This window comes from Heliangelus exortis, chromosome 7, assembly GCF_036169615.1.
Source record: "Heliangelus exortis chromosome 7, bHelExo1.hap1, whole genome shotgun sequence".
Classification (NCBI taxonomy): Eukaryota; Metazoa; Chordata; class Aves; order Apodiformes; family Trochilidae; genus Heliangelus; species Heliangelus exortis.
The window spans coordinates 18,932,511-18,958,802 of record NC_092428.1 but is presented as its reverse complement, the minus strand read 5'-3'; the positions used below and the strand labels follow the sequence as shown (position 1 = coordinate 18,958,802).

Below are 26,292 nucleotides of genomic sequence, written 5' to 3'. Positions count from 1 at the left end.
GTTCCTGAAGCTGTTAACTGAGGTGGAAGTGCTTCTCCCCGAGAAAAAAAAAAACCCTCTTTTCATAAAAGATCAGTAGAAATAGCAGCAATACACTGCAAGTTATATTTCTCCTCACCACAATAGGAGCAGGAGGGAAGTGTGCAGGGCAGATAGCCAGAAACGACACATTCTTGTAACCTGCCCTGCCATCTACAGCTTCCTGCTTTTCTGGTTTTATCATTTAGCAGCGGATTGTATTTCTTCAAATTCTTGCATAACCGAAGCATCAAAACGAATGCACGCAGCCCTTGCGCTTTAGTGGGATTTCTGTACAGCGGCCGCGGTGTGCTGCGTGCTCGGGGGAGGGGAATCAATACCGGTGAAGCTGTTGAGGTTTAGGCGTTGATGCGGCTTCCCTCAGGCCGAAGTAACACCACGAGGCGCAGCGGGGCCAAGGGTGTCCCTGTGCCCGAAGCCCACCGCGGCTGCTGGCAGGGACTGGCAGTCCACCCACCGGGGGATGTGACCCCCCCCTCCCGCCACCTCCCGTGCCCCCGGGCAGGCCGCAGACCCGGGCTCAGCCCTCTGGGGCGCCTCCCGCCGGACGTTTCTAACGGTCGGCCGCGTGCCCGAGGGGCTGCGGGATGTGAGGGGCAGCGCGGCAACGGGGAAGGGGCGGGCGAGGCGGCCGGCGGGGCCGGAGAACGGAGAGGTCAGGCTGCCGGTGGAGGGCAGCGGGGAGAGCGACGGAGCGCGGCGCCGCTCCCCTCCGCCGTTACATAAGGAGTGATGGGGGAGGGGAGGAGGCCCAGCCGCCGTTTAGAGGCGGCGGCGGCGGCGGCCCCTTTAAACGCGGAGCCGGGGTGCGATGAGCGCGCCTCTCTGCTGCCCCCTCCCCGCCTCACTGCAGTGACAGATCCGCTCCCCGCCCGCCTCCGCCGAGCCCAGCCGAGCCGGGCGGCTCCGGGAAGCGCTGCCGCGCGGCTCTGCACAGCCCATCCGCCCGCCACGGAGCCGGACAGCCCCAGCCCCCGGCGGAGCGACAGCAGCGAGCGGCGAGGGGCGCGATGGAGGCTCCGCGCCTGGCGCACACCATGAGCAGCCCCACTAGCCCCTGCGAGGAGGTGATCAAGAACCTGAGCCTGGAAGCAATTCAGCTCTGCGATAGGGACGGTAAGTCCGGGATCCACACGGCTAAATCCCCGCAGACGCAAGATGCTGCTGCCCTCATGGATGCTAATGCAAATTAATCCCCTTGGCGTATGGTCCTTTGTTATCCCCCATGTATTTGTAGGTGCAAGTGTTCCCCACCCCTCTCGCCGCCGCTGCCGCCACCCTCCTGCCATTGAGAACAAAAGAAAAAAAGAGAAGGTTGCACCTTGCTGGAGGGAAGGGAGGGAGACCCGCCGCTCCCTAAGCCATCCCTTGCGTTGCAATGCGTTCACCCCTGGGCGAGCCTGCTGCACAACCTTGCCCCTGCCAGGAATGGACGCCGGGGTTTATTCCGGGAGAGGCAATAAGGAGAACTAGAGCAGGCACTGCAGGGTCCGGATCTAGGGATGGGGTAGCGACCCCGGTGGGTTTTTTTGTTACCTGCGATCTCCAAAGTCTTTTGTATTGCAGAGCAGCCCCTGTGCTTAAAATGCACGGGCGAATCTGCTGGCTGACGTGGGCTAGAGGAGAAACTTGTTGCCAGTCGCTTGTGCCAACGATGAGACGGGCAGTGGAACGACACCGAGGCTCAGGGCAGGCGGCGGGGCCGATGGTTCAGCACCGCGGACAGCAGCGCGCCCCCGGCGGGCACCCGTGTGCCGGACCGGGCTGTGCCGGGCCGGGCTGTGCCGGGCCAGGCTGTGCCGGGCCGGGCCCTGCTCTGCCGTGCGGAGCGGCCGCACCACCAAAGGAGACCGCAGTGCCCTGGAGGCAGCGGCAGTGCCTCCTGGGGAAGGCACAGCCAGAGCATCGAACAGGCGAAGTTTGCTTTCCAAGTGCAGATGAGGATATGAGAGATTATCTGGGTTGAAGGAACTGAATAAATGTAAGGTGGTGGTGAGGGACAGCCAAAACAATTTTATGTGCTCGAAACACCACTGTAAGCTGGTAGAAGAGAGTAATACCGTTTGTGTACAACCGTGATGGACAAAACTGAGCATACAAATTGATAGTCAAACAACAAAAAGAATTTTTTTTTTTTTTTTTTTTTTTTTGTAATATATGAGCATATAATGAGCATATAATTTGTGCTCATATAACCATATAACCAAATCTTCTCATTTGACATTGAATTATCTAAAACAGTTCCTCATTTTTTAATGTAAAATGTGCTTTGGTTGTGGAATTTATGTTATCTGGTAAATATACCAAGGACTGGAGATACTGTATCTGTGAATGGTACAGTTGAATTAAAGAAACTGTTTCCTTGTGTGTGTAATTTTGGAGCATAACTGCTATAGGTGATGCTTATAGAAACAATCAGCCCAGCATTTTCAGGTTGTTGGGTTTTTTTTAATAAATTAGTCATAATTAAATTTTCCTTTTTTTTTTTTTTTTCTTTATCCAGGCACATTTAATATTTTCTATGCTGAATTTTTGTAAGCCCTTTTTTTGTTGTTGTTCATGAAATAGTCTTTTCAGTATTTTTTTATAGCTGCACTGAAAATTCTTTGAATTCTTTTAATGTTTTAATTCAGATACAATATGCACTTTCATTCATTCATTCATTCATGCCTAACTCACTGCCTAGAGAAACTGACCTATGTTTATAGTAGTGGTCCTTAGACTGTAATTTTGTTAAGACTTATTAGTGTATATCTCTTTTTATTAATATTAGATATGAATGAAAATAGATAAATTACGCAATACTTCATATTTGTCTCCCCCAAGTAATTGCAGTGAAGTACTCCATGTTAAGAACATAAAACTCCATTTGGCTCACCATACTGTAGTGAAGGACAGCTCCTTTTCTATGGAATAGTATCATAGAGGAATGCAAATAAAAAAAAAAAGCATTTTAAAATTTAATTCTGTTTTAGTAGGCTTCATTGGAAGCAAGAACTTTCCTGTAGATTTCTGGCTTTACAAACTAACCATACAGGGTCAGCTCTCCTTATGTTACATGGCTGAATTTCTGAAGGAGGCACCTATACTGAGCATGTAAAATATGCAACTCGGTGCCTAATTTGGCTCAAGACTACACTAGATCATACTTTAGTCTTTCCTACAGGTGGTACTTGTATATCAGAAAGCTTGTTTTAATGGGGATGTAAAAGAAAGCAAAGGCTAGGGCATTTATCTTTTAGATAAATATGCAATACATTTAGATCCCTAATTGTGTACATGGATTCTGTTAGAGCATGTATATTATAAATATTTATGGTTTATTTTAGGGTTTCTGTTGTAAAAGATATAGTTCCTAAGGCATTGTGTTGATATCACTGAGGTTAATCAAAGTTTTGTGATAAGTATCAGTAAATTACATGTAGTGAATTAAAAATAGGCTAGATTCTCATATTTTGAAAATGTCCTTGATTTCGAAGATGTAGTAAATGTAAAGGCAACCAAGTGAATGATAATGTTACAAATTCAACTATGATAAATTCTGAAGCACAGTTTGAAGTTGCAGACAATGCTGCCATATAAACATAAGCAATAATGGAATATTTATACAGTAATGAAATATTTTTTCATGTATTCTAAGAGGGGGGAGTTAATATTGAAGCATTTCATATTAGAAAAGCTGGGTTATAACTCTATGGCAGTGTATTGAGGAGCCAGAAATTCAGGAATGGGAGTGAGCAATTAATAGTATTACAAAAATTCATATATTTTTAGATTTTTTTCAGGTTTTTTTCAGTGTTGTTTTTACAAGAATCGTCACCTCTCTTAATGAAACAAGATCATTCAGAAAACGAATTGGTGCCTTTTTGATATTTTTTTTCAATAAAAACACCTGTCAATATTTAGTTTAAAATGAATGAAACGGTATAAATCCAATTATCAGGTTTTGTTTTCAGCATTCCCTGCTGCATATAAATGCATCTTGTATTATTGTTTATTATTATTTTAGGTGGGTCCACTAGCAGAGCTTAATATTAGTCTGTTGCAGTCTAACATGTTGTTCCTTAGGATTCTGCTGAACTCACTTTACGTAGAGGAAAAAATTGTAAATTTTTTAATTTTTCTTCACTGTATTAAAAAACTGCAGCCATATTTCTGTAACATTAGGCCAGGAAACAGTGTTTAATCTGTGCAAAAAAGTCTGGTGACCTTTCCATAAAATTTGTATTAGACCTACCTAGGGATTAGACCTTTAGTAGATGGATGCCCTATGTGTCATCAGAAGGCCAATTCTATGAAAATATATCTGACTTTAGAAAATCATAAGCCTTTGAAAAAACTGCTTTCCACAGACTTGGCACAAGAGCAAGGTTTTTAGCAGCTGAATTTCTGGAAGCTCCACGTTGAGGTTGTGCAGCGCTCCCCCTACAGACCCTGCACTTCAGCTGCTGGGGTCCTGCCAGGGTGAGGGCAGTGATGCTCTTATCTGCTTTCTCTGATCTTGGCACAGGCAACTGGAAAGCAGAAGACACCTATCAAAAAGCTGAAAATCAAAAACAGAGTAGCAAACCTGCAACAAGGATGTTGGGACTTGGGAGGTATGGATTGGGAGAGGGGCAAGAAAACTGCAAGGCACTTGGAGTTGTTATTAATAGAGACTGAAGCAGTGCTGGTCAAGGCAGGGTAGAAGAGGGGAGACTTAGGAGCTGGGAATGTTTGTGAGAATAAGCTTAAATGAGAAGGCAGAAGTGGGCAAAATGACCCTGAATGATAATAGTAAAAGAAGATGAAGAGACAAGGGATGTAATCCAAGTTCAAGATCGGTTTCCAGGAAAGTAAAAGTGAGAAAAAAGAGGGGGGTGGTGGAGGGAGGTTGTTCACCCGGATGAGATGAATTGGATGAATGAGGATGGAATGAGAACTGGGAACTTGTGATGAGTAAACCTGGAGACCTGGCTGCGAGAAGAAAAAAGTACAAGGATCTGGAGGAGGGAACTGGGCAGTTTGGACCACAGAGGTTAGGAGTAAAGGAATGGAAATAGGTCTTGCTTAGCAAAGAGAATGGGACTGAAAAGGCAGCCTCAGGAAAACCAGCAGTTTTTAAGTGGCTAGGAAGTAGGGATAGGACAGGAACCAAGTTCAAAGAATGAGGCAGAAGTGGCAACGTTTTGGTGTGACAGCCAGGAAGAGATTAATACGTATCAGCATGTGCCATCTTCCAAAGCCCCACATGAACACAGGATACCAATTTTCCTTGCTCATTTGTCAGCTGAGAGGTCTAAAATACACTGGCAAAGCTTATTTTCAGGGCTCATCAATGTAAAGGATGGCCATCTGATACAGCTGATGGTTGGCCCATTAGTACAAATGGTAACATCTGTACCTGCTGCTATGCACCTAGGTGTTCCAGCTCTGCAGGTTACCCATATGGGAACTGTTATGAAGCCACAGGTAGAGTTTTTACCTTTTTTTTTAAGTTGACATTTTGTGAAATTTAAGAAATTGCAGACATCTGGTAAGTTTCTAAGTTTGCAGAGTTTAAGCAGTTCAAGCTAGGAAATGGTGAAATTTTTTTGGTCCTTTGTGCAGAAGTAGCAGGGTGTTGGGATGTTTGTGTTGTGCAGTGAATACCAGGGGTGCTGAATGTCATGTAAACAAGATGGGGGAAGAAAGAAAGGAGATAGAAATCTAGTTCTGACCTGCTGTCTTCCAGACCTTCTGCACAGACCTGAGCAAGAGCTACCAAATTTTCAAAGGGGTTTGTTACTTGTGTTTCTCCTTTTCTGGGTGCTTGATCCTGGTACCATGATGCCGGGGCTTCAACAGTACTGAGTCAACAGCTGCCACTGACTTCAGAGTTTGAAATTGACCACAGAAAGAGCAGTGCTAAATGTTTTGAGGAAAGAGATGTTAAACTGGCAAATTTAAGTAACCATTTTTTTTTTTTTCATAGCCATCTTTTAACTTCTTTGTGTCTCAGCTTTCCATGTGTAACATGGAAGCATTATTCTTGCCTCCCTTCACAGAGATGTTTTCAAAATAAAATAATGAATGTTTGTTAAGAAGCCAGGCACTTAAAAAGCCTGGAAATCCCATGAGGTGCATGGAAAAACCCATGATAAAATTAATAATCTTCTCCTCAGAGCAGAATATGAATAATGTGTAGCAAATAAGTCCTGCAGCTACACACTGAACAACAGCAAATAGCTATTATAAGAAAAATCAGTTCATTATGTATGCACTGTTCATTATGTATGCACTGTTCATTCTGAATGAGTCAGAATTTATGTGGGAAAAGAAAGTATTTAACCATGCAGTTAAAGACTGTATCACAACCTAAGCAGACAAAAGGGCCAATTTCAGGTTATTCACATATGCTTCATTCTGGTATTTTCTAACTATTGATAGTTAAAACTAAACAATTTCACTGGAGTGCTTTTAAAGTTGTTTTTGTTTGGTTTTGGTTTGTGGTTCTGGAGGGTTTTTCTGTGTTCATATATTCAGATAGTATTTGGGTATCAGGATCAGAATTGCAGCTGATGTCTTGGCCAGCTTCCATTGAATAAATCAATTTCCTCACCTTCCAAATACTTGACACCATCAAAATTATTTAGTTTAATAAGCTTGTATAAAAGCATTACATCATACAAGCTAAGATGTCATTTCATGTAAACAGCTTGCATCTGTGGCTTTCCAAGTTATTTGAGCATGTTCTGTGTTTTCTTATTTATTTCTTATTTCTTATTAAATGCTGAATTTATTGGAGCATTCTGAAAGCTATTTCTAATGTTTGTATATGGGAGTTTTCATGGCTGTCATATACATTTTCAAACCCTTTCAAAGAGAAGGATAAAGTGCCATCATCCAGTCTGCATGCTTTTTTCAAGCCCTTTTTTTGGCATTATGGAGCAGTATCTTTGCTGCTTCTGAAATTTTATCCTGTAAGTCTCAGAGACAGAAAATACTGAATTTCTAGGTAGACTCCCAGATGAAGGGCAACTGAGACATTCAAATTTTGCAGTAATTCTTAGTGTTCTGAATGGTTGGATTTTGGAGGTTTTTTGAACTCTGAGAGTTTCAAGCACAGGAATAAACAATTCATATTTTCATACCCAGCATAACGGGGAGGTGCTTTTAACTGTGGTATTTTGATAGGATATTTTGACTGGGTTTTTTCATCTAACCAACTGGAAGTTTGGAGTTTTAAATTTAGTCTTTTCAAAATGCAAACTGTATGACTTTTCTAGGGTTTGAATGACAGGTTGCCCAACTAAGAAATCTATTAATTTAATAAATTTTTGTGTAAACTGGCTGAACTTCAAAATAATGATTGTTTTTCTTTTTTTAAGTTTTTCTTTAATTTTAGTTTTTGGCAAGCAATAATGATGTTTCAGGTAAGAGCTTAGATCCTAGTACATGGCTTAAAAAGCTCTCTTGTTGCAAAGAAAAAATACTTATTATGGTTTTACCTTTACATTCTTACCAGAGACTATGGTAAGATAGTAATGTTCCTTATTGCTAGGACACAGAAAAATACTAAATGGAGCCAAGCAACTATTCCAAAGTCTTCATAAATGACATCTAGAATTGTGGAAGAGAAGAAAACTGAAATATTTGCTTGTGTCTTTATCTTCAGTTCACTACTGCATATATTTTGTCCTACAGTTCTGCCTGTATAATCTAGATCCCCATCTGCCCTACAGACCACTTCAGCTTTTGCAGCAGCCTTCCAAGGTCCCTGGTCCCAGAGCCATAGCTTTTAGAATGAGCATAATTTTGATTTTGTCAGGTGGAGGCATGAAAGACCACATCACATTTGTATTTAAAGTTCTCTAGCACTTTGTCATTCGTTTTTTAATGGGTTCCAGTCAGGCATTGTTGTGTTCAATTGTCTTCAAAAACTTGCTGAAGCTTATCTTCCTGACCTTGGGTTTTCCTTCTGGGACTTCTCCACCTCATTTTCTATTTTTTTTTCCTCTAAAATCTAGAAAGATCTACTTCTTTATCCATTCTTTGTAATTTCCCCCACTTGTTATTATTCGTGGTCTCTATATAGCAGATTTGAAGGTCCTTGCTTTTCTGAATAAGGTAGTTTTCAGTTCCCTTTGTACTGCTGAAGTGGTGCCAGCATCTTTAACCTCAATTGAGGGAGCAATTCTTAAAAGTTCTTACAGTCTGGGTTTGTTTTTTCAGTCCACTTGGTGCAGTAGGTATGTCTGCTGTACTGACAGCATCAATAGCCTTTTGTGCTTTATGTGATCTGGGAGGCTACATTAAATTCTGTCTGAACACAGCCTAGAATCTTCCACTGTCTTTCATTTTCTCTGGTTATAGAAATTTTAATCATTTTACTTGAAGACTTCTTTCTTCAAAAATTGACAAACATGTCTGAAAAAAACAGTGCCAACATTTCCAATACATGGTACTGTGGAGGGCCGACCCTGGCTGGACACTAGGTGCCCACCAAAACTGCTGTAGCCTTCCCCAGCTGGACAGGAGAGAGAAAATACAACAAAAAGCTCATGGGTCAAGGTGAAGAAAGGGGGAGATCACTCACCAAAAACTGTCAGAGGCAAAACAGACTTGAATTGGAGAAATTAATTTAATGTATTCCTAACCAAATCAGAGTAGAATAATGAGAAAAGCAAATCCTAAAAGACCTTCACCCCATCCCTCCTTTCTTCCTGGGCTCATCTTCACTCCTGAATTCTTCACTTTCTTGCCTGCAGTGGCACAGGTGGATGGGGAATAAGGGTTGTAGTCAGTTAATCAGACATTGTCTCTGCTTCTTCTTCCTCCTTCGAGGGACAGATGCTCACACTGCTCCAGAGTGGGGTCCCTCCCATAGAAGACAGTCATCCATGAGCTTCTCTAGCTTCAGTCCTTCCCGTGAGCTGCAGCTCTTCACAAACAGCTCCAGTGTGGGTTACCTATGGGTTGCAGTCCTTCAGAAACAGATCATTCCAGCATGGGTCCCACATGGGGTCAAGCCCTGCCAGCAAACCTACTTCAGTTCGGGCTTCCCATGGGGTCACAACTTCCTTTGGACATCCACCTGCTTCAGCAGGGGGTCCTGCATGGGCTACACATGGATATGCTCCATCATTAACCTCCATGGTCTGCAGGGAAACAGCCTGCCTCACCATGGTCTTCACCATGGGCTGCAGGAGAATCTCTTCTCCAGTGCCTGGAGCACCCCCCTGCTCCTTCTTCCCTGACCTGGGTGTCTGCAGAGCTGTTTCTCACACATTCTCACTTTTCTCTCTGCTGCTGTTGCAGTTGCCTTCCCTCATCTTCACTGTGTTATCCCAGAGATGCTTCCACCACTGCTGATGGGCTTGGCCTTGGCCTGTGGCAGATCCATCTTGGAGCTGGCTGGGATTGGCTCTGCTGGGAAAGGTTCTGGCAGCTTCTCACAGAAGCCACCTCCATAGCCCTCATGCTTACAAAACTTCACCATGCAAACCCAATACAGGTAGATGTATAAAAATGTCACTGTTATAGGAAAATACAAACAAATACAATGTTTATGATGTTGGAACTAAAGAAAGCTCTGATCCAGTATCACTTCCTCAGGTGTCTCTGCAAGTTTTAGTGATACAGTGGAGCATCCTTTATTTTATCTTCAAAATGCTTCCTTCAGCACAGAAGGCTTAGTTAGAATTTGTTGTTAGTGTTGTAGCAGGATCAGTTTTCACAGTGGTGTTTGTAGTTGAATCATTAATCAATTTTATTTTATTGTTTTCACAGAGTGTTCTTGTTTTATTTATGCTTGAATGAACAAGCTGGTTTGGAATGCATATTTTCAAAAGCAATTACTAGCTATACTGTGTTTATAACCTAACAGCAGTTTCTCTGAACCCTGACAGTTCCAGGTGCTGCTCAAAAGTGGAAACCTTACAACTAGTTAGGAGCTACTCTTACATTTCTGCAGAATGGAAGAAAGTAGTATCTGAATTGCATTCTTTCTTGGTTCCAAGTATGGGGTGACATCTGGAGTTTATTTCTCCAATATTGTTAAGTCAGACACAGCTGACAGTTCTAGGAGAAGCACAGTTTGAGGAATTCCCATTTTAAGCTTTGTGTATCAACACACACTCATTAGGAGAAATTTGCAGTTTGCAGTCATTAGACACATCCCATAAATCTATTCCCTGAGCTGTACCCTTAGCTTCCAGTATAATGTAAAAAAAAGTCTACTTTCATCAGGTGGCATATTTTAAAACTGATGTATTTTCTTAACATTGTTGTGTGTATTCTATCTTATTTCATGCAGATAGGCATCAAATTTGAAATTTCTCTCCTTAACTTACAGTTTGTCTGGATTTAATTGATCTTTAGTTTGGGGCTAGAAATACTATTTTCAAAAGATTATTCTGGGATTTTTTGCAGTTCACTTCTATGCATACTCAAAGTTGAAGACATATGGACTTCAAAATCAGCATGATGAAGATGTTAAAAGGCTCTTTCACTCTTGGCCAGTCACAAGAACTGGTATACAAGTATCAGTGAAGTGATTCATGCTGTGTAATTGGTCCTTTTCATCCAAATTATGTAAAGGGAAATTATACTTGACCGTGTATAAGCTGAGAGATAAAATTAAGAACAGAGGCACAGCAGATTGTATTTTAATACTAAGGTGAGTCTGATGACATAAAGTAAATATTAGGCACTTACACTTTTATGATAGAATTTATTCTAATAGTTTAATGTAAATGCTCAGTAGTAAACATGTGCTTTTCAGAGAGCTAATGTTTCTGACAAATTTCTAGCCTTTACATTTTCAGTATCATTTCAAGGCATATCTCAAATCACAGGAACTGAAAATCTGAAGCCTACCTGCTCACTGAATCCACTTCTTCCCAGAGAAGTTCTATGCCTCTTGTGTGGAATATTCTGGAATATTTAGCCGGTATTCCTTGTTCTCTGATGACACAGCTATGACATTACCCTTCCTGAAAGGACAGTTTTGAGTTCAGTAAGACTTCACACACAATTTATTGAGACTGTCTCACAACCCCTGCCCATGTGTAGAGGTTTACTTTCTCTGCTCCCCCTAGATGGAGATATTAGAGGTACATTTCTTTGTTTCCTTTGTCTGTGAACTGCTTTGGAACCTCAACCCCCTGATTATGTTGCTTCTGTACTTCATTCTGTTAAGGTAACGTGGAGTTCTTAAATCATACTTGATTTACAGGAATATAACAGCTTTTCTTGAATATGAGAGCTTAACTTCAAATTTTGTGATACATCAAGAAGCCCCAGTGTGAGCTGTGTAGCAGAAACATGTCTGGTATTCTGTGTTTTCTCATATCTATACAAGTGCAAGGAAGAGAGAGTCAGAACCTGAATGTGAAAAATAAAATGCTGATTCTCGTCCTTCTATTTTTTATATTCTCTAAGGCTCAGCTTTTTGTTGAGTTGCTTCCTTAAACAAACCATCAGCAAACCACTTAGGCTGTCTGGTGAAGCTGTCAGCTGCAATGCAAGTGTACAGTGCTTGAGATGGAAGCCATACAGTGAAACTAGTATGGCTTTGGTATATCTTAGTATGTACTTGGTGTATTTAGCTCACAGAGTTTGGAGTGTGAGTTGGAAAGTGTTAGTCAGGATGCTTTTAAATGCTGCGAATCCAAAAGATGAAAAATTAATCTAAATCTGAATTATTTTAAGGACCATGTGCAAGGGAACAAGGGTTGGCTTAGTGAATTTGTAATAGGTTGGGCAGCTGTTCCTCTATAGGTAATAACTCAATTTTGTCTTTCTGTGAACACGATTGATAAGTTGCTATGATCCAATGACAGATAGCCTGAAAGACAAGACTTCAGAAAACTTTGTAATGGAAATTATTTAGAGTATTAAACTAAACTGTGCTTTTCAAAAAGTAATGCCAGAACTGCTGAAGACCATGACATTCCAGTGGATTTGAAACTGCTGGTTTAGAATTGTTACAGGTTTCTTTTAACTTAATTACATCAAAATTTTGATTTTAGTTTTCTCCTCTTCATTAGACAGTTTTCTTTGGAGAATCTACATGAGAGATCTGTTACAAATGCTGTAGGGACAGAGAAATGATGAGCTGGAGTCAGGACTTATGATAAACCCACACAGTCTATATGCTATGCTGTGTCTGTGTTAGGGGTGAATTCTAACATGGTGAGAACACTGCTTAAAGATTGTTTCTGACTACACTACTCATAGCTGTGTCCTTTTTATATTCTAGTATCTGTGAAAAGCTTGAACTCATTGTAACCTTCCAGTGGATAGGGATTATTTAACATAGTCCTCTTTCATTTCTGCATGCTTGCCTAACTTAATGGAAATAGCAGCAACCTGAATTATATATGAGTTCTCTACTCTTGCCAGAGGTTCAAAAGTTAGTATCAGTCAAGCAGTGACAGATCCACACCCAAAGACCTTGACTATGTAGTGTTGCCCTAGGCAACCAGCTAAAAGTGAAAGAAAACAGCAATTCCAGCTCCTGCCAAAAACAGTCTCTCAAACATCCTATGTCCTTTATTTGTCAGAATCTTAAAGTTGGATCTGCATAAAAATTAAACAAAACAGTAATACAAGTTACACAAGAGTAGAATTTCCTAAATTATTGTGAAAAATAGTATGTTTCAAATCACAGTTAAAAAACACAAAGTAGTGTAAAACAGAGCCAAATCATATTCTTACAAGAGATCTATGTGAAAAGCAGGCAGCAGTCACCAGTGTGCTGAAGTACAGAAATGCTCATTCATGCTGCAGACTGCCAGGGTATCCAGGGAGTTACAAAAGACCACTCATGCTGAGCACCCTCCTTTCTCAAGAAAAATGTTTAGTAAAATTGTGTCCCTAGCCTTGAGTTCTCTCCTCTACTTTTCAAGTGGTGAGTTTTGCCTTTTTTCTGAGCTTCCCTTTGCTTGAAAGAAAAGTGGGTCTTAAATGAAAATCTTTATGTGATTGAGGCAGTTACAGTTTTCAGACAAGCTGGCAGATCAAATTAAAGCTCATGTGAATACCAGGCTGACTTTCCTTGCTAGATTTGAATTTGCATGACTTAACTTGAGGTAGAGAACCCATTTTTCAGTTTGATTAAGATACAGCTGCAGTAAAAAGTACAAGTGGTTGCCAGCCAAAAGAATGAGGTAAGCAAATAGGAACGTGAAGTTCATAATGATAAACTAAAATTAAAGTGTTTGCTTGCCTCTCATTTTTGTTTAACGATGTGTGAAAGAAAAAATCATGAAAGGCCACTCACTTCTCTAATACACAGTTAATATTAAAAGCAGTAGAAGAATAAGGCCAATGCTTTGCCCTCAGTTAACAAAGAGCATTGGAGCAATTAGGTCAGTGACCCAGAGAAGTGGAACTTGGATTGGAATCTGGCCCCAAGCAACTTGTCCAGGGTCAACACAGTCAGTGCCTTCATCTATGAGATCTGTTCTTTTTTGTTGTTCATCTTGGCGACACAGGCAGTTCTGCAGTCATTTGTTCCTCAGAAGAGAAAAATTTCATGCCATAAAGAGCTCTAGATCCCATCCTACTCTAAGATCTTCCCCTTTAGTAATCAGGGGGGTGGGAGTCTGCTGAAGAATGTCACATCCTGTTTTCCAGCAAAACAGTACTGAGATAACATCCTTCCAAAAATGTACCACAAAAGGGGTCTGAGGTCAGTCTGAAATATGGTTAGAACTTGATAAAGATGCATAGATTCCTGACAGGCTTCTCCTGCTAAGTGAACAAAGTACATGTGATGAATGGATCTGCTTTTATAGTAGTATTTCTGATGTAGTTATTTGTTTTCAAAATTTGGAATTCCATTTCACTTGAAGGTAGGCATTGTACACAAATTCTAGTATATGTAACTGGCTGTCAAGCTCAATTTAATTTTTAAATTATACGTAAGTTAAGCTAGAAGATGGTTTAGAGCTTTTTACAGTCATTATTATGTTATTTCCCTTTCACCAGCTAAGAAATGCTCATTTTAACTAAAACTTGTTTTTAAAATGCATCTTGCAGTCAACACATGCTGAAAGCATCTACTTACCACCTATGTACAGTCGGCTTGGGCACGTTGAACAAAATTAGGAGTAAACACTGTGGTGGCTTAAGCATTTGTGGTCTATTTTAATGTTCTCTTTGATTTCAAGAAGGTAAAATTGCATTAGCCCAGCTCTGGTGGTCAGGGGCATGAAAACCAACAGCATGCCAGTACAGGCTGTAGTGCAGTTGTAGCTGGTTTGGACACGCTGAATTTCTTGCGTCACAGAATGTTCCAGAGAAGCTTGTTTTGTTTCAACATGCAAAAAAAGAACCAAACATCTTTAATATAAGCAGTCTAAGAGAGCTTCTGTGAAAACCGTGTGTCAGTATAAATTTTTTTTATATATGAGTCAGCAGGAAGGGTGGGGAGCAAGATGCTGGTATTTGATGGTGTTATTTACACTCTCTCAGCTTACCTGGCCAATTCAGTTTACTTGTTTTGATATCCCTGGATCCCACCACATCTCTTCAGCTCTCAACTACAAAGATTTGGTCAGTCCTTAGAACATGGTAGGATCAGCAGATCTGTGTATCTTAGATAAGGTGAAAAGAAGGCATGATGGCATGACAATTTAATCTTCCAGGCTAGGTGATTTTTTAGTGCATTACATTTTCCCAGTCCTTAGCAAAGATATGTGTACCCACTTGATTATTCACAGCTTTCCAGTGACCTATTTTTATCTCTTAAAGAAATTCCTTTTTTTTTTTTTGTAATTTCCCCTTATAATTGTTAACACAGTGAAAATTAAATTTTGTGTGCTTGTGTGTGCTAAGCATTTTACCAAGTTAACACTCCTCAATTTATGTGTTGAAATAATGTGAAAAGGAAGAAGGAAAATTTGAGTAATAGGGACCAAGTCTTGTGGAACACTAACTGCTTTATAGAAGCATAGAGGCATCCAGTTTTCATAAAAATTTTCTTCTAAAAATATCTATAAGGAGTAAGAGAAACTGTTAAAAAGGTGAATTGTATCTCAGTAGAGATTTGCACCTATTTCCATGTTAGTTTATCAGAAAGTCTAGGTTTCTTGCTCTTACTGACATTCCAAAAATGTGATTTGATTTTAAATTAGTAAAGTATAAATACTAAATCCTTCCAAGACATCAGGATACCCAATAAGAATTTAATTGTAATGAAAGAATAATGTCAGCATTGCCATATTAGCCATTGCACAAGGTTTTGTTTATCAGATTTTGTCAGGTTTTGTCTTATGCTTTGAGTATGCAAAGCTCTTGTGCCTCTACAATTCACTTTCAGACATAAGTGTACATTGTTAGGTATTTGCAGTCAGGTTTTCAGAAGGCCTCAAGTAAGCCAGGTTAAATCCCAGTGTTTCAATAAGACTTTTTAAAATCATTGAGTTACTCCTGAAGATGTTACCAAATGTTACTTAAATTTTTGCTTCACATCAGGGTGGTTCAGAAAGCAAAAGATTAATTTGCACTGAATTAGAACAGGTGGCTGGTAACAACAGAAGAGAACTCACAGTGATATATCTGAATTGTCTTTATAGTAATAAAAATGAGGAAACAAGTATTTTGATACTTATTAATTGTATCATTAATTTTACTAATTTTAATGTGTAACTAATTAAATTAGTTATTTAATAACTTAGGTATAATTACGGTTAGCAAGCTATAAACTCATTCACATTCAAGCCTGAATTGTCCTGAGATGTCTGATCCAATTAATGCTTTCAGAAAAAATATTGTGGGGATAAGTGAAAAATGGAAGTATTTGACACAGAAATTCAAAGAAATTATTCTTGAAAAGTTTCTTCCTTTCAAAGTATCAGTCCAGAGGGCATTTCTGAGTCAGTGAGATATAAAATTCTTTGCTATGTGAGAGCTGAATGTAAGTTGTCCAATTTAGGAAACTGCCTTTCTTCACTGACCAGAAAGTGAGCCTGTGGAGGCCAACCTCCTGAGGCTAATGCTTGTCTTTTTTAGTATTTTCTGTCTTAACACAGTAAGAGTATTAGTGGTTACCACAGTAGGACCTTGTATCAGTATTCCACATGAATATTGTTGCAAGTCTTATGTATAAAATATTTTGTACAACAGCCTTTGCTTTTGAGTTAGAGGATCCATCTTTTGTACAAAATCTATTACAGGTGTAAATCTGCAGGAATCTGTGTCTTGTGGCAGGAATGATTGTTCCTATTTTTTCCTTGTTACTGTATTTACTGTCATTTTTAAGAAGAAATAAATGTTTTATTAACTTTTAACTTTGAAGGAGAACATACAGCCCAATAGTTCTACCCTTGAGAATTTTGTTTCTAAGCCAAAATTAATATTCTACAGAAATATTATAATGGGACTACTTCATTTTTGCTTACTAATTAGAGTAACCCTTGCTGTACAGATACACTTTATTTCCTGTTTAACTTAATGTTACATTCAGTGTCCACTGAGAGAGTGCTTGGTTTGTAAACCAAAGCCCTACAGTTCTCGGAGCATAATTGCATTCCAAAATATGGCAGTATAACTCTTTATTTGCTACTACTACCTGTCAGATTTTCCACACTTGCATTGTGTATTCCCAGTATTAATGGAAAATACACATAGATGAGCATCTCAGTTACTAATCAAGGGAATTGCAAACCTTCAATACTGTGCTGAATGTTTTCTTTCCTCATAAACTCTCCTTCACGTCCTGTCAGGTAGCAGCCAAGTCTGGGCCATCTCTAAGAAACAAGAGGCAGCTTGCAGAACAGGGTTTCAGTCCTGTAGTTGACAGCAGGCAGTGAAAAATGCTGCTTTGGAGAGAGCAGGGCACTGCTCGGTGGGAACTGAGCCTGCCCATTTGTTGCTGTCAGTGTCAGGATTGAGATATTGGTCTGCTCCTGGTTTGAATCATGGGACCACTTGTAGAGTACATTTGTTCTCCATGTGAGATGGGGGAAGAATTGAGTCCTTTCTGAGATAAATTCTGTAATACAGAAACTAGGCAATCTGGAGGTTGCTCTCTACTTTATATATGCAGTGTTTTGGGGTACCCTCTGCTGAAGATGGCTTTACTCAAGGCACAGTCCAGCTTTATTGTCTTTATTTTGCAATGTGAAATATTTCTGCTAAGTCAATGGTGTAGGTTGGTTGGAAAGGGCCAAATTAAGCCTTTTATTGAAACCAAATAACAAGAGAATCTGAATGTTTATTTCAAAAACACTCAGTAAGTACATATATACGTATTATAAATAAGTAATACTTTATTTTTTTTTATTATTTCTTAAATTTTTTGACAGAGTGCATGTTGTCTTACTAGGAAATGCACAGCAGTAGTATCAGACATGGGTAGGAAATGAGGAGAAGATTTAGGGGAGATTTACAGGATTATAGCACCAGGCATTCTCTATTTAATATAGGAACTGGTTTTACAAGGATACTCAACTAGAAAATATTCTTAAATATGCTTTATAAATATAAAAATCTGTATTGGGAGTTAGTTTACCAGGATTCTTGGAGAGGGGAGAAGAGAGGGACTTTTAGGAGTCTGAGACTATCCAGTCCAGTTGGAGAATTCACTCTGAATCATACCATTCTAGTATTGTCAGCCTATATATTTTTTCCAGAATTACAAACTTAATATTTTGCCTTTATAGAGGTGATACATCATCAATGGGCTGAATTATCAAGACAAGGGAAGGTAGATATTTTTCTGTTTCAGGAAGAGGTAGGGGTGTCTCTGTTCATTTTATGGGAGCTATTTTTTCTAAATGAGTTGTTTTCAGTTGTTAGTGTCAATATCTACTAAGAGGGTTTCTTGTCTCATCGTACTTAGATGCTCTTTATGAAGCTGATCCCCTCTCATCAAACATTTCTACTTCAAAAGGTCATAGCTAATGTATTGAAAATATTAACTTCTGAAAAACACTTCCAGTTTTACCCAATGGATAACTTTTAAGATCTGAAAACATGATAGTTTTTTTTAAATGTGATTTTTATTACAAGATTTGGTTCGGCTTTTAGTATGTTTATTACCTGTGCTATTGGTATGGGTATAATGTAAACCTGATCTTTTGGGGTCTCAAAAATTCCTAAGTTACCTCTTTAGCTTGAGAATGTGCTAACTAGACCAGTGAGCTCTTCAGTGTAAGTTACAGCAGGAAGAGACAGGAGTGTAGCTGGGAATAGCCATCTCTAACAAGCATTCCACTGTTCTTGTTTTGTTGTTGGTTTGTTTTAAATCTAGGTCATATTAAATGTAAAGAGATTCATCCCCAGATAAAGAAGCTTCTTAATGTCAGTGATTTCAGATGCAAGGACAAGCATGAGGGTTGCTAATACAGCTCAAAATGCCTCAATGTGTTTTACAAATCCTTTGGGAACAAGTTTTCAAGGATCCATGGCAATGGTGTTGGCAGCTCATGAGAGGCATGATGCTGAGGGGGTTTTTTTAATGTCTGCTCCAAAGGCATCAGAAGTCCATGTTTCCCACAACATGATTCTAAAGACACTGTACAAAGAAACCTCCAACCAGATGATTTGTCTTTGTCCATACAATTGGGGATCTTCTAGTGTGATGCCAAAAAAGGCAAGTTATTTATACACACTGAGGGGGATTCGTAATGGGTTTAAATGAAAATGTAAGTTGCACTTCATTAAGCTGAAGTAATTTGCATCTTGAGGGACAGAAGGACAAAGCCTTAGCAGGAAACAGTCAACAAGAGATTTTGAAGTAAAGACATTTTATCCCTTTCTTCTCTTTTCTGTTGGTTGTTCTCCTGGTATGCTTGGGCTTGGTAATATAAAGCACATTTACATCACCTCAGGGATGTGAAGCTTTCTACTGTTATTTGGACATATCTAAATTTTATGGAATGGTGGTTTCAGACAGATTTCTACTGTTTTCCAAATTCTGTTTAGATATTTACATTTTTCCACATATAAAATTATTAAGTATTTTTTGACCAGACTTGGAAAAAACACCTGAACTGTCTGAATCTTACCCTCCAGAAGGGGAATCAACAATCTGAAAAGCATCCTTATGTTCCTTTGCTGGTCATTCCCCCTAACCAAGTCTAAGTTGCAGACAAATGGTACTATTTAGCAGCTACATTTTGTCATTCATGGTTACTGAAGGGATCCTTTCACAGCTCCAACAGAGAAGAGTGTTTCACCCAGCCCTTCCTTCTTTTACTTTCTCTAGATTTAATGGACATTTTTGCAATTGTCTGAGTAGTTCATGAGTTTACCTCACACTGAGTACAAGCAATCACACTCATTCTGGCTGTAGTACTTGTAGTTTTTTCCCTATATATGGATGGCTATTACGTTATTGTATTCAGTTATTTGCAAGTTCTGTTTCCTGTGAATTTGTTCGTTGGCTGCTGGGTAATTTTTCACAGTGCAGCAAGCTCCATAGTTAATGTTGTGAAGGGTGGTGGATTAGTGTTATGGATGGATTTGACTGCTGAATACGAATCACACGATTCTGGGTACTTTGGAGTTCTGCTGCAGTGTGTCTGATACACAGCCTGCTGATCCACAATCAGATATGTATCAGCATGTCTGATGCACAGCACGAACCTGACTTTTTAAATGTTTCCAAATATTGAATTACATTCAAGCTATGGGAAATACAGAGGTATGTGTAGAGATTCTATATATGAATTAATTGTATGTCGTATCACTTTGGTTAATTTGTTTCCATTGTTAATGCTTACTGGCAGAAATACATTTGCAAAGATATCAGAGTCAAAACATCTACAAGCAAGGTCACAGCAACCCAGGAATGTATTATTTTATTGGTCTAGCTTCATAAAACCCAATTCTGTGAGCTGTAAGTATGATTAGAATGTAGATCACAAATTAGCCCTTTCTTATTTCTTTTGTGGATAACACAAACCATTTGTCTGTGAAATGAAAAATGAGGAGTCACATACTGTCTTGCCCTGCTGTTATGCATTTTTAGAACAGAGGAAAAAGAATTATCAAATATTCTGAAAATATAAAAATTCGGTGATTGTGAATGCTTACTGACTACCAATCAGAGACCGTGTCAAGACTCTTCTCCATCATCCTTCCACTGCTGCAGATGTAATGGTTCAGCTTGTTTTGAGTGATGAGGAAAATCTAAAAAATAAATCCTTTTCTAAATCTTTTCAGCGTGGGTTTATCAATTTCTAAGTCTTATTGTTTGTCTCCAGTAGTGACAGATGAAAGCCATGAATGTTCAATGGGAACTTTCTGCTTTTTTTCTTTTTTTCCCATTCATAGATAACTTATGTAAGTAGAAGATATAATGAGGATACTAAATTAAGTATGTGTATGGGTATATAAATAAAATTGGTTTGGTACCCATTTGGCAGCATTTTTTGGCTCAGCTGCAGCAGTGAGTATCATAACTGCTTTAAAATTGATTAGACAATTTAACTTGAAATTTAACTCTGGATATGGCAGGGAGAAATAAGCCTGTGAACAGGAGCATGAAACATTAATCTTGAAGTTCTCCAGCTCAGTAAAGCTGGCATGTTGTGTTTATTCTTTAGGTTTAAAGAAATTTAAACTTTTATGCATCCAGTGTGACCTATGCACACACAAGTGGTCTTTGACTTGTGATCAAGAATCACCAGGCCCTTTTACTTGTTCTAAAAGTGAACTGTCTTTTTTTGAAACTGGAGGTGTTTCTGCAGCACAGGGGGATGACGTGCCAAATTTTTTTGGCTGGTGAGACCAGATTTGTTTGACTACTAAGTCTTCCAGAAGTTTCTGCCCAAAGGAGACTTGACAGCAGTTTCTATCCAGTTTTGCTGTCGTTTCCAATGTTGAAGCAACAGGAATGTGCAAAGTGGTCGTTATAACTGGGAGCTGTTCTATTTTAATTTGATATGAAGCTGTTCAGAGCAACATTTCCTGTGCTACTTTCATTTTCAATTTTTGCCTGTATTATGATGCTTCATCAAAGAAAGATCATTTTAGCCTTAGTGAGGTGGCAAAGCAGCAAACATGAGAGCAGCCAGTTCTTAGGCCTTTTCCTCCTACTTTCACAACCTTAACAGTTACAATCATCTTTTCAGTTGGAATCTGGGAGCACTTTAAGGTAACTTTATGCTGGTTTTGAATAAGTCCAGATACTATATCTGCTATTTCTGCTTTTAGTAGAGATCATATTACTTGATGTTGTTCTATTCTTTAAATTGATCCTGGTATACAGAAGAAGTGGTTTGATGTGGACATGCTTTCCAGTATGAAAATTAATTCAAAATATTTACCAAAGTAAAAGTGGAAGTCAGGGTACACACATGTTATGTTTGTAGTCAGTTCTACCTGTCAGGTTTTGATATCCATGGTGCTTATGTTTCACTTGCCACAACACACAGAATTTCCAGTTTTAACTAGTGGGTAGCCTGCTGAGCAGTCTTTTCCAGCATTTTCCAGCCAACATTTTAAAGTGGTTTGGTTAACAATATTGTCAGACTTTTTTTGAACCCCAACTTTAGAAGGAGATAGCAGTATTTTCTTAAACACTTGCCTTCTAAGTTGATATTGAAGTTATCTTTCTGGTATTGAAAAGTCTGTCCATTCTTACTATTTTGCCTTATAAATATATAACTATATTCTAGTAGTTGTAACACTTTTGTGATATTAGTCATGGTATGCAGTTATTATAAACCCTGTAGGTACATTAACAGACTAGAGGGGATATTCTGACTCTCCTGTGCCAACCTGGAATTTTTATTTCTTTCTAGTTAAGTACAGTGATGTCAAACACTGTATCTTACATTTTAATGTCATATTCCAATATGCCTCAGGACAGAATGCCATTCCTAACATTAAAAAGCTTAGTTAGAGCTCCATTTAGTTAGAGCTTATGCTTTGCAAGGAAATGCTTCAAAATTGCTTGGTGGTCTGAATGCTGGGGTGTTTGTTGCAAGGGCAAAGGTGGTCTAATACCTTCCTGTTTGGTTCCTAGGATCAGTCAAATCTAGGAGGGCAAGAGCATGCTTTTCATGCTCTGTTCTTTTGTTCCCATGTACATCATTTGCTTTTCAAAAGTCACCATTTACTAATACTAACTGAATCATTATCCTCCATATTAATACCATGGATCATTATCAGGTTGCTATTACTGCCTGTCAACTCAATGGATTTTTGACCTTTAGGCTTCACAAGTATGTATCTAAATATAAGCATGCATTGAAAATATCACAGGTATTTCATATTCTAAATAGAAGGGAAACTGGAGTATTGTTGCTGGTAGTGATAGTGAGGCATTTTGCTTCCTTATTTCATATTCTGTTCATATTTGTTTGTATTTTTAAATCTGTAAAATTATCTTTTTCCACTTTCAAAGAGCTTCAGAGAGTTCAGAAAAGTATTTATTTTGGATTTTGTTGCATCACTAAAAAGGGGTAGCTTAGCACTTAATTATTCAGGTGGTTTCTTTCCCTGACATATTAAAAATTATTGCTAAAAATTACCTGGAGATTTTCTGCTAGATATTTACCTAAACTATTTGTTAATTTCTTAAGCAAAGAAAGTAAAATGATCAGGAGTGCAGACACCTAAAGGTGTGTGCCACACATTATTTCCAAGATTGTACAGAGAGCAATACCCATTTACAGGAGCATTACTGCTCTTCCACTGTCACTGGTGTGCTCCAAAATCTTTTTTGATCCCTGTTACTTTTCACTGTGGTTCTTACTAATTTGCACATCTCCTGAAACTTAAACTACTTTGGCTGTTTGTGACCCAGTTAGAGCTCATAGCTACAGAGTATAGGAGCTTGCTTTAGAAGCAAAGAAGTTGCACACCAATGTATTGTGGATATATCCAGGTTGGCATTTCTGATTGCACGTCTGTTCAGATCTTTATTCTGTTGTTCAGAGTACTGGGACCCGAGCCCACCTTGCTCTCCAGGAGGTCTGAGCACCTCAGCAGCATCACTCCATAATCTCCCTAAACACAGAGCCTACCTCCTGGAAGAGTGAGCATACATAGCCTTTTGTGGGTACCTGGTAGGGCTTTCAGTCAGTTTTCAAATACAAAAATAAATAAATACAAGAAAGCAAAGCTATTTCCCCCCTCTTGACTTTATGAAATCTCATGTTGGGAAAAACACCATGTATTTTGTATGAACAGAAAACTTTTAGTAATGCTATTTCTGAGCCTGTTGCAGCCCATGCAGTGGTTGAAAATGTCATCTTGGATGGCATGAATAGGATAGGATTTTGAGCAAGAACATGCATCATATGACTTTGATATTGTTTGAAAAAGGAAAAAAATCCCAATAGGATGTTTAAAGAACAGACAACATGCATAAAATAGAACAAAAATATTGTTTCTTCATGAAGTCATCAGTAAAATTACTTTATTCAGAATACTAGCTGGAAACCTGTGGATTTTGCAGACTCTGTGACTGAATTTCACATATCCCTGAGGGGAATTTGGAATAATCAAGCTAACATTAATATTCAAGCTCTGAGGTGTTGGTATAATTCCTTGACAACAGATGTCAATAGGTTGCCATGTCCTTAATGTCTCCCAAGTCAAATTGTTATTACTAATAATGATTAGACTCACCTTCTGGGTTCAGTTTTTTATCAGTTATGGTGGAAGTATATAAATACCATCTTTTTCTATAATTAGATGTAACTACAAATAATTCTGACAGTACATTCCCTTGCATCTCTGTATCAACTTCCTGTCTTCCTCATCTGGAAAGAATCTGGGAATTTTCCTCTCTTTCTTACATAGACATTATTTCTTTTTTATTATTATTTTTTATTATTTTCTAATCAATGTTAGAATTTATTTTTTAAGGCCTGCTTCTTTACTCTTTCTCTTAAATTATCTTCTCTATTTTTTCTTCTTTACCCACTGAATTTTACTGTTTCTCCATGGGTTTTTTTGTTTCTTTGTTTGTTTGATTTTGACTTGTGTCACATGTAGTGCAAGATCAGCTAATGTTTCTTAGTTTTAATATTCACAGAATGTTCTGCTGCATGCTCTATTTAGGATCTAAGGGAAGACCTAATTTAGGGTCAATGGTAGTTTGGTCATCTTCTATATGCACTTAGAGAAATGAGAAACATCTTCTCAAGAAAACCCAGGGTCTCAAATGGGCAAAATGAATAGAGAGAATAAGGCCCAGAAAATGGAATTGGAGCATATTTCTCATTTACTGTGGCTCAACAAAGGGATCACTGCTAATTGTTTCATTATGAGACAGTGTATATATGTATACCCATGTATGTATATACATACACCATCTATAAACCTTGAACAGACTTGGTCTAGTTTGTGCTTGAATAACAGTTTTTGGTGGAATATGATTTCTGTTTGCATTTATTTCACAGACGGGTGTGGATAGGGCTGTTACATTAACTGTGAATGTTGCTGGAATCTTATTTAACCAGATAGCTTCAGATGGGTCTTATTCTCAAACTGCAATTGCTCACAGTTGCAGTAGTAGTCAGTCTGCAACCTGCTTTCATGTTATTGGTGCTTATTCACATGAGGAATTTAATCCTTTTCTAATACTTCTCATCACTGAAATGGAGATGTGTACAATTGTTACCTCATCGTTGCTTCTGACTTTGTGGAAGTTTGTTCAGAGATGTGATTATATTGGAGCACAGAAAACAGATATCCAGCAAGCCTTTCACTGAAGGATTCGTGTTCTTTTTTTTTAATGCAGGGAATAAATCACAAGATAGTGGGATTGCAGAGATGGAGGAACTTCCAGTCCCACACAACATCAAAATAAGCAACATCACATGTGATTCCTTCAAGATTTCTTGGGAGATGGATTCTAAATCCAAGGACCGCATTACTCATTACTTCATTGATCTCAACAAGAAAGAAAACAAGAATTCCAACAAATTTAAACACAAGGTAATTTTCATTTTAAAATCAAATTAGAAATTATTGATTTTAAATAGATTAATATCAGTATTTTATTAACGTTTCAAAGCAAAAACATGGGAAACAGGCATTGGACATCCAGCAAATGTGGGCTTTGATTCATCCAATTAAAAACTCTTTTTACCTGAAATAATTTGTGCTGGAAAAATTATTTCAAGTATAAAATTTTAAAAGTTCCAAGCTGCTTTGGTTTCAAATTAAATAGAAAATATAATGTTCTGTTTTCTATTAAACAAATGTATTCATGTGTACACACACATATTGGAGTATTACTACTATATAATTTTATAATTTGTTGCAAGAGAGACATTTTTATTCCTAACTAATTAGTTGTTAATCATTACTTAAACTACCTATTCTGTGCCTGTCCTTGTTCAGTGACAGACTCATGAGGGCATCCCATGTCATTTCAAGAGAAAAGTCACAAGTTCTAATGCACTTTTAGGAAGGCTTCCAGCAATTTTAGTTTGCAGCATTCAGCACTGTGACCTGAATATTCATCTGGCCTCTTTCCTCAAGTCAGTGAGGCAGAGACATATTGAATGTGTTGCAGGATCTGTAGTTATCAAATCCAGCAAAATTTGCTTTCACTTCAGAACAGCTGAAATACTGAGATGTTTAGAGAAACCTGGAATAAGATAGATGGTTAAACAACACAATAATCTACAAATTTAAAAACAATGTTGGCAATATCTCTAAAAGATGAGGTTTTCCGAGGCACAAATAAACATCCAGGCAAATACAGGAGCTCTTATTCTACCATCATCAAAATTACTACTAGTTTATAAACCAGTGGGATAATCAGGAAATATTTCCACTACTTTATCTCATTCTTTCTATTGTGAGAGTATTTTTCCTTCATTTCCAAAATTTATATCACAGTGATGAGACTAGAATTAAAATGGAGAGGAAAAATTGATAATGTAAAAAAGATAAGCCATTAGATACATGTTGTGTGTTTTTAGCAATTTGTACTGTGATAAAGTGTTTAGTCAAAGGAGAGAGGTAGTTGGTTTTGTAAGAACAGAAAGCTTAAGTCTATCACTTAAAATTATGAATAAATTGGATGTCTTCTCTGAAAAGAACTGAAAATCTCTTGGTATTAATCATGTTAGTGACTTTGGTAAAGCTTTTTTTGGGAGGTTTTTTAGCTGTTGTTTCTTTTCCCCTGCCAGAGTGATGGAAGTCCAGACAGCAGACAGGGTGGATGAATACACCACACACTGAATACTCTAAGAACTGTGTCAGAGCACGTATTTGTTACCTTTCACACATGTCTAGTATTAAGAAATTTTTAACACACTTTCTATAATGAATCTTTGTTGAGAAATTAAAACTTGCTCAAATTCAAAA

General features: G+C 38.6%; 1 protein-coding gene across 3 annotated transcripts in view; it reads left to right on the top strand.

The window, feature by feature from the left end:
• The window catches only part of PHYHIPL (phytanoyl-CoA 2-hydroxylase interacting protein like), a 64,222-nt gene that overhangs the window by 28,938 nt on the left and 8,992 nt on the right, over nucleotides 1–26,292 (top strand). For 2 of the 3 annotated variants that reach the window (XM_071749211.1, XM_071749212.1), the window contains exon 2: nucleotides 24,713–24,909. In XM_071749211.1, coding sequence (XP_071605312.1) covers nucleotides 24,745–24,909 — 165 coding nt within the window. In that variant the 5' untranslated portion in view covers nucleotides 24,713–24,744. Of the gene's footprint in view, nucleotides 1–835; nucleotides 1,156–24,712; nucleotides 24,910–26,292 lie in introns of those variants that run through there. The other variant, XM_071749210.1, reaches the window with a different exon arrangement.